The sequence below is a fragment of the Amphiura filiformis genome, chromosome 4, assembly GCF_039555335.1.
Source record: "Amphiura filiformis chromosome 4, Afil_fr2py, whole genome shotgun sequence".
NCBI lineage: Eukaryota > Metazoa > Echinodermata > Ophiuroidea > Amphilepidida > Amphiuridae > Amphiura > Amphiura filiformis.
In genome coordinates this window covers 16,014,297-16,028,982 of record NC_092631.1, presented here as the reverse complement: position 1 = coordinate 16,028,982, position 14,686 = coordinate 16,014,297, and the positions used below count along the sequence as shown (strand labels likewise).

At 37.2% G+C, this 14,686-nt stretch overlaps 1 protein-coding gene and 1 non-coding gene across 2 annotated transcripts; both read right to left on the bottom strand.

Annotated features, from left to right (window-relative positions):
* Positions 1 to 1,233: 1,233 nt before the first annotated feature.
* LOC140149696 (carbohydrate sulfotransferase 15-like) lies at positions 1,234 to 10,508 on the bottom strand. The gene is made up of 8 exons (XM_072171768.1): positions 10,449 to 10,508; positions 9,270 to 9,728; positions 7,595 to 7,805; positions 6,009 to 6,095; positions 5,149 to 5,293; positions 3,258 to 3,399; positions 2,800 to 2,947; positions 1,234 to 2,003 (listed from the first exon to the last, which is right to left on the bottom strand). The coding sequence occupies exons 1-8, from the start codon at positions 10,452 to 10,454 to the stop codon at positions 1,858 to 1,860; spliced, it is 1,344 nt and encodes a 447-aa protein (XP_072027869.1). The 5' UTR covers positions 10,455 to 10,508; the 3' UTR covers positions 1,234 to 1,857.
* A 2,482-nt stretch (positions 10,509 to 12,990) lies between these two features.
* Positions 12,991 to 13,063, bottom strand: Trnak-uuu (transfer RNA lysine (anticodon UUU)). Its single transcript has one exon. It is a non-coding gene; the product is annotated as a tRNA-Lys (tRNA).
* Between the last annotated feature and the right edge of the window lie 1,623 nt (positions 13,064 to 14,686).

Below are 14,686 nucleotides of genomic sequence, written 5' to 3'. Positions count from 1 at the left end.
ATTTTTGGACTAGCGCAGTATGTTTCATTTTCGGACTGACGCACCCCAAAATGTAGGGACTTTGTGTTGTCGGACTAGCGGCGTGTCGGACTGAACGGTGCATCCCAAACAGCCAGAGGGAAGGAGGACCTAATAGAGAGCTTGCAATTTCCAAACACTGTGATCGTACGCACGTCTATCTTTTCAAAATCACTCTCCTGATTCGAAGCGAGGTGGCGTATTCAGTCAGTTCTAGTTTTGCACGTACGAAATGAACGTGGAGACAACGTTAAAAATGCACAAAATTTGTCCGTTTAACAATAATATTATTAAAGAAAATCAAGGATAATGGGCATATTGTACGATGCAAAGTCATATGATCCTTTTTGTTTGTAAGAAATAATTATAATAAAGTAAGAGTGAGGTGTAAAAATGTGACTTCATTCATATGCGTGGTTCATACGTTCAGATTGACCATTGAAATGCGTGGGAGATTGGCCGTATAAAATTAGATTGCGATTTACCTTTTGGATACAAACGCACGGTATACGCACGGTTGAAATTGACATTTTGTACGGCGGCGCGACGGTCGATGCAACGCGCCTATTTTTTTATCACGAAAAGGTCTCATTTTGAAAGTTAAGTCATGATATATAGATGCAATGGTCCTTAATCTACCAAAATATTTGTTTTTGGCAACCATAATATTTGGGAAGCACTGAAATACAATTAATTTGAAGCAGCACGTTAACCTTGACGCATGCTGTATTGAAGTATATATAAGACTCGGACGCCACTAAATTCCAACTGCTTCACCCTCTTGTGACCAGATTAGGTGTTAGTCTTTCTTCCAGCCGCCTTCGTAACGAAGGAGCTATCCAGCTTGGAACCGAGACTAGCTATATGTACACCGTATAAACGCACATTCTACGCAGCACGTATGGAACATCGCAATCTCTCTCATATAGACGAATCGCGAATCCAATTTCACGCATTCCTACACCTCAATGGCAGCCATAGCTGCCCCCCCCCACACACACATCTATCCCACCTAATATGTGAAATGATGTGACGGGGATATTAAACTGCATTCCATCACCCGTGTTACACGTAGACAAAAGAATGATGAAAGTTTACAACACAATACAATTCAACATCGACATAAGCTGATTTAATCCACCTAATTGGGCAGTAACAACACCAGTTTGGTGCAGACGGGACCCCGTTGGATTCGTCTATAAATACACCTCTTCAAAACTGAAAAAGATATTAGACTACTTTAATTAGCAGAACTTATAATGGCACACAGCTGCATTGACATTGGTACTGCTTGAAGCCTCTAGTATTGGTTCAGTGGTTCTTAAGGGGGTACTACACCCTTCGATAAATTTGTGTATATTTTTGCAATTTTCTCAAAAACTAAAAACACACTGGTAACACAAGGGTAATATTATAGGGGCAAGGAATCCAATTACTACACTAGAATTTTAGTGACCCAAGACAAACGATACGTTATTTATGATAAGAAATAAGGTACCGCTAGGATGTACCTCATTTCCTATCATATATACTGAACCGCTTGTCTTGAGTCACTGAAATTTCCATTTTAAGCTGAAAAAACAAACAATGCAATTCTATGGGAGGACATAAAGTCGAACTGTTGACCTACGAAGACCAAAAAATTGGCCGATTCCATTTAGGTGCAAGTTGGGAGTTGGGACATGCGTAAAACATTACAAAATAATATGCAAACAAAAATCAGGTTTGAAAAAATTCACCAATTTCATATTATAAGATCGTACACAATGGCTTTAAGATTAATCCTTCCATAGAAAGGCTTCGTCGCCTAAATAATCGGCTAATTCTCTGTTATATGGTTCAAAAAAATTCATCGAGGAATGCTCTAGTTTCCGGTAGGACATATCCCAAACGTTTGCTTCTCTTTTCAGTAGCTTTTTTGGATTCAATTTCTGCCAAAACAGAGTCCTCTTCTAAATCAGGTAATTGAGCTTCAGACAATTCATCTGTGTAAAACAATAAACACAATTATCATCTTATTAATGTATGTAATGTTGTAACGCCGATGGGCAGGTATATTGCACAATAGAAGAGAAAAGGTTGGTTTTTCGCCGAACATAGTTTTTTTTTCGAGCGATAAACCAGGTTTATCGGCGAAAAAGCACGTTTCTCGCTCGAGAAGCCAAGTTTTTTCGAAAATTTGCTTTTCGAATCGATAAACCTGTTTTTTCAAATCGAAAACCCTGTTTTTGCAAATCGGAAAAACCAGGTTTATCAAATTAAGTTATGTTTTTGAAATAAAAACAGATTTCTCTACCGATAAACTAGGGTTATGAAAATGTTTGCTTTTTGAGTATGTTATCAAGTGACACCTTGAACCTTTAAGCTGATTTTTTTTTAAATTGGGAATAGAATGAACAGTTAATCTGTACAATGATTTTATAAAGTCGATAATATATTATCGAGTATAGCTCATGGAGGCAGCCATTAGCAGACCACCCATTGTCAGATGTCTGGATGATTTTCAACTACACACACAAATGAATAGGATAATTTTGGGAAAAAAAGGAGGAGAAGGAGGAGGAAGAGAAGGAGAAGGCGAGAAGAAGGAGGAGAGGTAAAGAAGGATGACCTTAACCGGAGTAAAAAAGGAGTGACTATGACCCTTTTTAGGGTGTATTAAAATCAGAAAGAAGGGGAGAAAAGAGTGAGAAGGAGCAGGAGGAGTAGCAGGAGGAGGAAGAAGAAGAGCAAGAGCAAGGAGGAGGGGAGAAAGGTGGAGTGAATTGTAATTTGACTTACCTATTTCAAGAAACTTATAAATCTGTTGTAAAATACCATTTTTCGCATGGTCATGCCAATCTTCAGTCCGTATTATCAGGACCTGCTCTCGTGGGTAGAGACGGAGCCATTCACGAACATGGGCAATATAAACACTTACTTGAAGTCTCTGAAAGATAATTCAGTGGTTCATTTTATTCCCGGATTTTATAAGAACATGGATTTGGTTTATGATGGGCGACTCCACATGAACATGTACAAGAATAAAAACATGCAAAATGCTTATGAAAATAGTCGTTTTATAGCTAAATCGATGTATGTTTACTACAAATTACTTCCAAAAAACATAATTCGGCCTATTTATTTATTTATTTATTTATTTTTTATTTTTTATTTTTTATTTTTGCTTCTCGATTTGGACCCATACGCCCTGGGCACATAATTATTATAAAATCTACATGCCTCATTTTTTTACTCACCGCGGGGTAGTATTCTGTAGCACATTCCCTGTAACGGCGTTGTTTCAGGCACGTATTGAATCGTTTGGTTGCCTCGTGAACCTTTTTGTGTAAATCTTCGGGAGACTGATTTCTACTATTGTAGAAATAGTGAGAAATTGTTCTGTCAAAATTGAAAGAAATTATAATTATTGGTTATTTGTTTGTTTATTAGGCCAATAATTAATAATTTAATTATATGTATGCCTCCGGGGGTTTCGATTTTGGTTTGGGAGAAATGTATGGCTGGGATTTTGAAATCATACAAAATAAAAGTTTGACGAAATAGAGACTAAAAATATACTAATTTTTGATTATTTTGTTCAAAATTTAATTACCTAATTCTTGAAACTTTTCGCACATTTTGCTAACATTTTCACAAATTTTGTTCAAGAATCAGCACTTTTTCAGATTTGGGGAGATATTTAAAAAAAAAAAAAACCAAATTTCTACCTGTTTTTCTTAAAATTGCACCCAAAGTTATATACCAAAAGGTGAAAATGAATTCTGCCACACATCACCAAAATCTCTCAAAAGACTCTCAAAAGGAGTCACCTTAACTCTACCCGTGGAGTCAATTGACTCTAGGGCCTACCTTCAGAGTCGTCGACGGAGTCATACTCTGGAATAGTTTGGCTGTTGACACCATGGAATGTATATTCTACCTTTCCTAAGGGGTCGGTGGTTTAACCTATAAATTTCTTCATTCTGTCGTCTAACGATCGCCTATATGGCGTGAAACTCAAAGTAAAGTCTCCATAATTCCGGTAGGTATATAAACACCTCAAAAGAAATAAGTCCCCCTCTGAACATGTCGTCATAACATCGTAAACTTTCGTTTTGTACCAACAAAACTAACTTTGAAATAATTATATGACTGTTTACTAAGTGTTGTGTGAAAATGAGAGATTTCCATGACTTCAGGGCTGAATGAGCCTAAATTGAAGACAAAAAGTGCCCTTTCCAAAATTCACAAAGTAGGCCTATGCTTGTTAACTGCAAGGCGTATTGGGACAAGGAATGGAACTGACCATCTTACAACTAACTGTGCTGAACTCTGCACCAAGGGGATTTGCATGGCTGAATGATCAAGAATCGATACACATTACAGTAAATGTTCACTTGGTGAGGATTTTAAACTGCACTCAAACACATGGGGTTTTCCATTAGTAACAAGCCATGAATCAACTTTTGTGACAAGCATATAGGCCTACTTTGTGACTTTTGAAAAGGGCAGTTTTTGCCTTCAATTTAGGCTCATTCAGCCCTGAAGTCATGGAAATCTCTCATTTTCACACAGCACTTAGTAAACAGTCATATAATTATTTCAAAGTTAGTTTTTTGGTACAAAATGAAACCTTACGATGTTATGACGACATGTTCAGAGGGGGGGCTTATTTTTTGAGGTGTTTATATACTTTGAAATTTTATCTTGATGTACATCTATGTGTATCATTATTTTGTGCTATTTCCGAACTGTCGGAGTGTCCCTGTAATGGAGTCAGGGGACTCTATTACTGGAATCTGGGTTACTCTAGAAGCAGAGTCCAGCCACTACGCGACTCTATGTCTAAAATGACTCCATATTGGGAGTCAAATGACTCCAGTGTAGAGTCATCAAAGGTGACTCTTCCCCGGAGTCAAGAAGTTTATAGCTCTTTAAGGGAGTCAGATGACTCCCAATATAGAGTCATTTTACACATAGAGTCGCAGAGTGGCTGGACTCTGCTTTTAGAGTCACCCTGACTCCAGTTTGGCTTTCAGTGATCTTTCTACCAGGGATATGAGACCGGGACAGGAGATAAATCTCTGTTTTCACTAAGAAACAGCCGGGCCGGGATAGGCCTTTATGCTTTTCATTGGCTTTACCTACCTGTTAGTCGGGTTTCTCAAGATAATAATGATTTTCGCTCCAGGCATTACGGCATGAATTAGATCTGCCCAGACGAATAATAATTCTTTGTTTTTGTTCTGTGGCACTCTATTATTTTCCCAGAAATAGGATGGTGAGGCATCCCCTGAGTAAAAGAAAGAATACATCATACTTTTAGCGGTTTACACTCGTTCATACGCACAGTGCAACGGTCGGTCGTGAGTATTCGATGATTGGATTGTGATTTATACCGCGTTTACATTGGGCATAAGTCGTAATAAATTTCACTAAAGTCATAATTAGTATCATTATTGTTAACAGGTACAGTCGTAAGTAATTATAAATCAAAAAGACTTGTATCATCCATGAATTTCAAGTGAATTCGAATAAGTCGTGAGTAGTTATGTAAGTGCCCGGCGGAGCCCATTTTCGCGTGGTGCCGAGGTGCCTGCGGTGCCTGATTCACCACATTCATGGCTATTTTGAACTTGAAATTTCCCATACTGCACATGCGCTATATGCACAATTACCAGCTTCTTAATTTATGCCTCAGTGTTGAATTCGTGACTCGTGAGTAGTTATGTAAGTGCCCGGCGGAGCACATTTTCGCGTGGTGCCGCGGTGCCTGCGATGCCTGATTCACCACATTCATGGCTATTTTGAACTTGGAATTTCCCATATTGCACAATTACCAGCCTATATATTTATGCATCAGTGCTATTTTTAGAATTGTGATCTCATCTTGGAATTTTCCATTGCCCTGGATCAGAATGAGGTAATAAAATATGCAGCTCATCATGGCTTACGGAACAGATGAGTAATTTATCTGCACTGCACTATTTTCTTGTCAGGACACTTACCGAATATCAGTGACTCCTTGTCTCTCTTTGTCACCATGGCTTTGCTAAAATTTGTCAACGAGTCCAAATATTGCGTTATTTTATTATCTGAGTAGAAAATAGAATCACGATGTTATTATAAAAAAATATTAAGGATACAAAATATCTCACTAAGGGGTCAGTCCATGTCAAAACAGACTGAGTGTACACCCACCCTCTTGGATTTTGCTCTCCTTTGGCTCAGGGGTACCTTTCATGGACCCCTAGGTGAAGTCACAAGAAAAAAATTCAAATTCAATTTCGTTTGCGAATGGCGGGCCATCTAAGTTTGGCGACCTTGACCAAAATTGGGAATTTAAGGTGTCCAAATGACAAAGCGCTCTCTTTGAGAGGCATTTTCTTCTTAATTAAATCAGTTGTGACCCTCTTTTTGAATGTGTTCACTCACTGGCTGTGTCTGAAATGCCTAATGCCAAAAAAGATTGATTTCGGAATTTCGTTGGGATTTCAGGGGGGGGGGTCAAAATCAGCACTTCGTACTGTTCAATCAAATTATCTTTGATTTTGAAGGACCCATGATAATGTCACAGTGCACTTATAGGTCCTAATTATGTTCAGAATGGATTAACCATGTGCCAATGTCTATGAGCAATTCAAAAAAAGAGAAACTTCTAGACCCCCTACAGAATTTTAGGCCCCCCTAAAGTGGTTCAGCCACAAATGGCGCTTAAAATCGGCAAATTTTGACAACTAATAACTTTAGGTGTACACCAGATATGAATTTCTAGTCTTTTGCATCTGAAAGAATGTAGTCTAATGTTACTAGGAACATAAGATTTGTTTTGTATTTTTTGGACTGACCCTAAGGTCAATTTTAGGCAGCAAAGTGGTCCTAAGTGAAATTGTTAACATTTTCAATAATTCTGGAAGTGCATATACAACCTTGACAAATTTGGTATCAAACAAATTTCAGGAATCAGGAAGAGGGGTCCACACACATCCTTACTTTTATGTATCGAAAGTGTCTACACGGCCCAAAGGAAAATCCCTGAATTTAGTAAATGCGTTACGCGCGCCGCCTGTTTAAAAGTAGAGTATTAATGAAATCATAACTCGAACGGCGGTTCCGGGAGGTTTCGTCCGGTTGGAGCCGGTTTCCATTATCCTTCACAATGGAACGCGGTTGAACCGCCGGTAACTGCCGGCCGAGTTTTGAAGTTTGAAGTCGCCTCTGACTCAAGTTAATGTTATTACTCTGCGTTTCGTTATAAATGCCATTACATATTTATTTTCGTGCAGTATGAAAAAGTAAGTTTTCATAAGTCCTGTATTTTAATGATATGAAGCTAATACAAAAAATAACAGTCCATTCCCTGAGGTAGACTCTGGGTTTCCCAGTCTGTAACACAGACTAGGTAGAGGGCGTATTTCAAAATAGCCACACACTCCCATTAAATTTCATATAAGGCGTATGGCCGGGCTTAATATAATGGTTGATAATGAGTGCAAATTGATTCTATTTGATGATAGTAGATGTAGTGCAAGACATTGGGAACTGATAATATAGGCTTTATTAAAGTTAAACAAAACAATGACAGGTTTCCTACCAGATTTTCCCATATGCGTCCAGAAATGAGGTTCTTTGTAGCCCCGTACTACTTGTGGGTGACGAGTAATGTGATAGTACAAATCTGTCGTGCCGCATTTTGCTGCACCAATTTCAATGAAATAAGGCAGACATCGTAGACTGCCGTCGTCTTCTCGAAAACATGGATTCTTGTAGTCAGTCAAGAATGGTCTCATTAATCGCCGGAAAACCTACAAAGAACCATAGAAATAACTAGTCATCATCATCATCATCATCATCATCATCATCATCATCATCGTCATCGTCATCATCGTCATCATTGTCATCATTGACATTGAACTAGCATCGACGGTCGATCCTAAGATTGAAAGAAATTGTTTCTGGTGCCTAATCTATATAGTACAAAAATAATTGCTCTGAATTTTTTTTCGTGAGGTGCTAAGATCGACACACTGTGAACCATATAGTTTGACCAGCTCGTAATGGGTGGGAGGCTTTTAGGCTTTTACCACTACGCCGAAAAGTAGACCCACACTAGAGTGCTATTATTTGACCTGTCTGGTCTTTATTTTGTGTGTTAAAGAAAGTAGACAAAGTATAGGACTTGAATTAATAATTCGTGATGCTTGCGAGATGTCACAAAATAATTCTCAAAATAAAATATTTTGATATTAATTAGCGATGTTATAAGGCACGCCGATTACGAGCTGATAAAATTATAATGAACTCTTTCCTAATGGCATAGCTCAATGACTACCATCAAACAAGCAAAGCAGAAAATTTGACCTAAGTTGTGGAACATAAGTTTTTGTACCCAACACATTCAAATACATTCTTTGAGTGTAGATGAAGCATTGGGGTTAAGGAACTGTTTTCTATTGAGAATGTCATGCTTGAGAGCCTAGTGGCAACTTTAGATCGACAACTGTCTGTAACCTTTATATGAACGTTTCAATAATGATTTGTCATATTTAAAAAGTTTTTGTTTCAGATTTTAAAATAGATTTTCATGTAATGCGTTGACTATGAGATTGGGGGCGTTGACCTGATGTGCATACGACAATATTCGATGCGATGATTTTGACTTATGCACTGCATTATTTGTTTTGGTATAGTTTAATATGTATTTAACTCATTAGAAGGAGCGAAACATTACCAATTTATCAGCTTTAACATGACTGTACACCACGAATGAGCCGTAAATGTCCTGAATCGTATTCTGCGTTACAGCGTACAATGTGCATGAGGGTCGTATTTATAAGTACCTCAATTTGGTGCGACATGTATCTCATTTTCATAGCGCCAGTCAAACAGCTTTTAAACCAAACAATAATCATATTAATAATAACCTTCTACCTATGTTTATAGACTTTTTAAATAGCTCTAATCTCTGTTTGCTTTGGCTAAATCCTGTTCAAGTGGTGGGTTACAAAGCTAGGTATGTATATAACCAACAATTAACAATGAGGGGACGTTCCTGAACATCGTTGACTTGGAGTTGATTTGATTGACCGCCAATTATGACTCTTTGATATTTATTACTAGTAATGTGGAAAAGGAGACACATGTAGAACCGAATAAAGGTTACCACTTTGTTGAAGGAGCAAAGTTGCCTCCATGGAACATATCGTTTATGTAATGCGCATAATACAGATTTAACAAAATATGGAAGCCCCACCCACCCTAATACTCACCAATGGAAAAGTCGTTAACATTTTATCCCATATGAAACTGTTATTAACATGGGGTGGAGGCGGTAATTTCAACGGCACCGATCTGTTGCTTATAACATTGAAATGTTCTGTTTTCCAGGCTTCAAACTGCTGTAACATGTTTTTCAATTCAAGACTTTTAACGGCGTGATCCTTTATCCCATTTGCTAAATCCCGATCCAATCCTGCTTGTATGTGACTTCCAGCATCCTCCAAATAACTCTGGTTTTGCAGTAGGCCTACCATATTCCCGTGTCTCGTGTTCTGAGCTTCAGGCAACCCTGCATCTTGTTGTTGCCATGGAGACTGGTCGAAACGTTTTTCACGTTGGGGGAGTGATGTGAGGTTGTAGCCATACAACATTAGCATGGTTAGGGTGATGTAACTGGTAAGGCTACAGACAACCAGTACTGCAAGCCGACGAGGACGATATATGAAAAGCTGAAAGAGTATAACATTTGGTACTTTTATAAATAGTTTACATTGCCATTAGTTAAATATTCAAGCAGTGAAAATATATATATGACAAATATACGGAAAGCATGAACTCCATTACGATCCTATTGGTATTAAAACGTAACAGTAGCTAATAACTCAAACTCTAGAAATATGCAGTATGAGCATGCAAAACGAACCGACAGGCTTGATTCGTTTTTAAATGGCCGCTCCAGACTTTTGTCATCAAACATATCAAAAAATATTCGTTAAAAGTTAAAAACTAACGAATGTTTGATGACGTCACAAGCTACTCGAGAACTATAGGTTCGAATTTGCTCACGATAATTGCAAAAATGTATTCGAATGTGAAGCTATCGGTTATTTTTTTTTTTTGCATTAACGCATATTAAATCATAGTCCTTGGCGTATATAAACTAACGTGTGTAAATTTGAAGTTAGGCTCAGTCCCAGGATAGGAGTGAGTTCTCGAGTAAATTTGTGGACAAAGGTCATGACTGGATTATTAATCACACAAAGTAATAAATAAGCTTAAAGTGAAAGCCACACTTTTGGTTCAAGTTCCTTGGGGAATTAGTCAAGGTTAAAACTTATCCATGTAAATTCTGTTCTGTCTGTCATCAAAGTAACAGGTGTATTGTCAGTTCTTCTGTGGAGAACTAGCCAGACGGGGCTTCCTGTTTAAGTAAAAGCTACCAAACTTACCGGCATCGCGGCACGGCCATCTAAACAACATCACCTTCGTGTTTAGCTAGGTTTTATATGCATCATGAAATCGGTATTAAAACTGTCAAAACCAAGATTTGCATTGAGCATGAGATTAGACGCACATTTTATTGTGTTCATCAAGGATAATCATGGTTCATTGAGCCCCATTTTGGTTAAGGCCCATACACACGCCAAATATTCGCCGTAGAATATTCGTGTCGTCACAAGTATAATATTCAATCTACATGTATTTCAATTCGTTTTTATCTTCTAACGAGTGTTCGTTGACGGATAATCGATTATATTGATATCGAATGAAATATATAGTAATTAAACATTAGAAGTTAACCTTGATTGGATATAGAATGGGGATAGGTTAAATGACATTATTGTATCGAATATTCTACATTGAATAAAAAGTATGCAGCGGCCTTACACGCCTATTCAATTTTCTTCAATTCGCTACCACATGAATGAACATAATGAATAGAAATGATATATGCGTTGTACATAACCTAAGCAGAAGGTAAATATTCTTTGATGGGCACAGCTATCAAACTTATTTTCATGGAAGTTGGACTCCTCCTTTGTATTTGTTCATTTGTGTATGGAAAGCCATTCTTGGAGCCCCTGAGACTTAGGCTATGTCCTCAGGTAGAGTCAGACGCTGCATGTACTAGAATCGCCTATTCTTAAATTCGTATTGCCCCGGCGGACCCCGCGCAATGGAAAACAAAAATTTGTCAAATAAAAAGAGAAGAAAATTAGGTTCCACTTATGAACATTAAATGAATATAGAAATTGTTCTCAAATATTACTGAATTTCGATAAACATACGGATGTAAATTAATGAACCTTTGATATGTTTTTATTAGTTGTTTTATATACCGGATGTATTTTATACCACATGTCATAACACAAATTAATTGTAATTAGGCCTATTACTAATGCTTTGAATCACTTGAATTATAATGTACAAACGAATACTAATTAAGGGTTCTGGTGGCAACGTTTGGTATTTTTTGTGGGACATATGAGAGCACATCAGACATCGAATTGCATTCTGAATACGATGAATGTCCTTCTGATATCAAATAATTTTGATTTTCATTATTACCAATGATAAATAAGAATATCATAATATTACTTTGGAATAGTGTGATGAGTTTATTACCTTTTTTTACAGAAAATGATGTTGTGAAATGCTGTATCCATAGGATACAATAATTGAAATTGAAATGCATGATAACTTATCACTGTTAGGCATACTGCAGTTACTGTCCGTTTTCCTATACACAATACACAGTGCTCTTTCCCATTGACGCGTGACCTCTACAAATAGCCCTACGTTAACAGTATAGGGATATGACTAGTTAACGTCGCTGTGTGAAAAATAACCGGCCAATATTAAAAGTACTCTTCTAAAGTTCTAGAAAATATAGTTTTTAACATGTCCTAAATTTTTAGCTAATTTAGATGTTTGGAAATATTCGTACTTTGGTGTTTTAGTTAATGTTATAGGTAATAGTACATTGCCTAGTTAACGTCGCTGTGTGAAAAATAACCGGCCAATATTAAAAGTACTCTTCTAAAATTCTAGACAATATAGTTTTGTAACATGTCCTAAATTTTTAGCAAATTTAGATGTTTGGAAATACTCGTACTTTGGTGTTTTAGGAAGGATATGTAAACGACAGATAACACCAAAAATATGAAGAAATTATTTCTAAACCGTGTTAAGTCAAAAATCATTATGTTGCTCATTTTCAAGAATGCTGGTTTACAAAAAGCACGACATTGTCTGATTTCGTGAACAAAGCCACACATAACATTGTTTCCTTTCGTTTCCTTTATAATCGGTTACCCAACTGAAGCTATGAATATGAGCTTTATTGCGATATCGCACATGAAAACAGTCACTTGTGCACAACCAGAGAAGATCCGATTTAATCAGTTGAGCTGTTTCAATGAGTGTTATCTTCGTTTAATAGCTTTTAATGGGGTTAAGTCCTGCAAAGGTCGAAATGAATTCTACTGTAGACATGACTGCATCATGGCTGCATTAGTTGTAAGCCTAGCCCCTATATATTTTAGCCTGTAATATATTAGCCAGTTAAATTGCTACTAACAGTTAACTGGTAGTAACTATACATAACAATAATATATTGTACAAATTTAATGACATTTCAAACACACCTATACACCTATCCGACTTCGCCATTACTGCGGTGTCCCCGATGTAAAACTGCGGTGTCCCGAGGTGGGGGTTCTATCCATTATTTATTGTGTGCTATACAGAATTGTACCCGGAATTGTACACAACAGTGATATTCAATACACAATCATGAGTATTGAATTACGAATTAAATCTCCCGCTCTGGTACATCTGTGTTGCCGTCAATAGAGGGCCAAATACAGTAAACGCTTCTCGGATTGGTGTATATGTATATATACAAAAAAAGATTCAAAATTCAATTGCACTCATCGTTTTTATAGAAATGTCGAAAGCTTTTAATAAATTACAAAAAAAAAGAACTTACGCCCGGTAAGGGACTCGAACCCTTGGCCCTCAGATTAAAAGTCTGATGCTCTACCGACTGAGCTAACCGGGCTCACATAACGCTATTAGAATAACAATAATAATATTAGTGATAAAAACTATGTGATTTTATTAATAGTGGTGGTTGGATTAAAAGAGAAGACCTGCAGATGATTAAAAAGGGAGTTTTGGTAATTATAAGCTTTTCAGAAGAATTGTGTAGTTATTTTGATCCTGTCAGTGTTTTAGTATTTCATTACTACAGTGATCATCACACTATGTTAAAATTTCATTATCATTAAGAATAATGTAATGAGTTCATTACCCTTAAAATGATGTTGTGCAAATGTTGTATCCATAGAAATACAATAGTTGAAACGCATGATGATGTTCTTAACTTATCACTGTTATGCTGCAATACTTGTAGCCCATACATGGAATTTAGCCTGTAATGTAAAACTAAGTTTAGTTAAATTGCTACTAAAGGTTAAGTGATAGAAGCTACATTACAACAATATAATTGAATTGCATAAAGTTAAGGCCGTACTACACCCATATGTTGGTTTGATTGGTCTAAAAAAATATTTTTTCATTTATAGCTAGGCGATATATGCACGGATCATGTGAAATAAAAATAATTATGAAACAACTTCGTAAAAGTGTCCTATTTCACCCATTTGTCTTAAAGTTGATTGGTTGGTAGGGACGCTTATATCCACTTTTTACGTCTGTGACAGGCGGCGTAGGAAGCGCAACACGTGACGTACGAGGCTGGCGAAGATACTCTGACAGCCCCATTCAAAATACACGGTTAGCAATTACAAATAGAAAATTATCATACTTGCAGTAGGGTACTTTGTCGTACCCCGACGGTTTTAGAGTAAGATAATTTTGCTTTGACACCACATAACAAATTTAGAATTGTTTGTGACGATTTCATGATTATGTGTTAATCTAATGGTGACCTCAAAATTGGCGATATCGCTTCCATCACCGCCTGGTATGTGATGTCAATCTCCATAGGGATGGGCGATACCAATTGTCGATCTAGAACAGTCAGGGGGGGTGGGGGCGTAATTTTTAGAAAAAATAAAATAAAATTTAAAAAAATGGCCGCGGAGCGCGCTTGCGCGACGCAGGAGGTTCTCTGAGGGAGGATGTTCCCCCCTCAGAAGTAAGAAACTTGTGCAAAATGAAGATCTAATTGAAGCGATTTGGTGGACAATTTTGGCACTATTACTAGTGTAAAATTTTAGGTTTGGCGGCCGAAAATTTGTGAAATGTGCGGTTCATGAAGCCTTTCTTGGACAAGTTTCCCTATTGTCGTAGGCCTATAAATCGGCAAAAGAAGAAGCGAAAATGGCCACTTGTATATCGATTACGCATGGGGAGTGTAAAATGAAGAAAATTGAAGTGTTTTGGTGGACCATTTTGGTACAAGTGCATGTGTAAAAGTTTAGTTTGAAAAAGCCGCAAATTTGTTAAATGATAGTCCATGAAACCTTCCTTGGACAAGTTTTCCCTGTAAGCCTATACCCTTATAAATTATTGTGTTAACATAGGGCTTAAATTGGCAAATGTTGGAAGAAGAGCGAAAATGATCATATGTTTATCCACTACGCAAGAGGAGTCTGAGGGGGTGTTCCCCCTGAGAAGTTTGAAAAATTTGCAAAATGAAGGTCGAATTGAAGCCATT

Bases quoted from the DNA above. Each gene is read 5' to 3' on its own strand.
- LOC140149696 (XM_072171768.1), bottom strand. The intron at 3,400-5,148 runs GTAGGTAAAGCC...CAATTTTGACAG, and splicing joins TTGAGAAACCCGACTAACAG to AACAATTTCTCACTATTTCT. The intron at 2,948-3,257 runs GTGAGTAAAAAA...ATTATCTTTCAG, and splicing joins CTACAGAATACTACCCCGCG to AGACTTCAAGTAAGTGTTTA.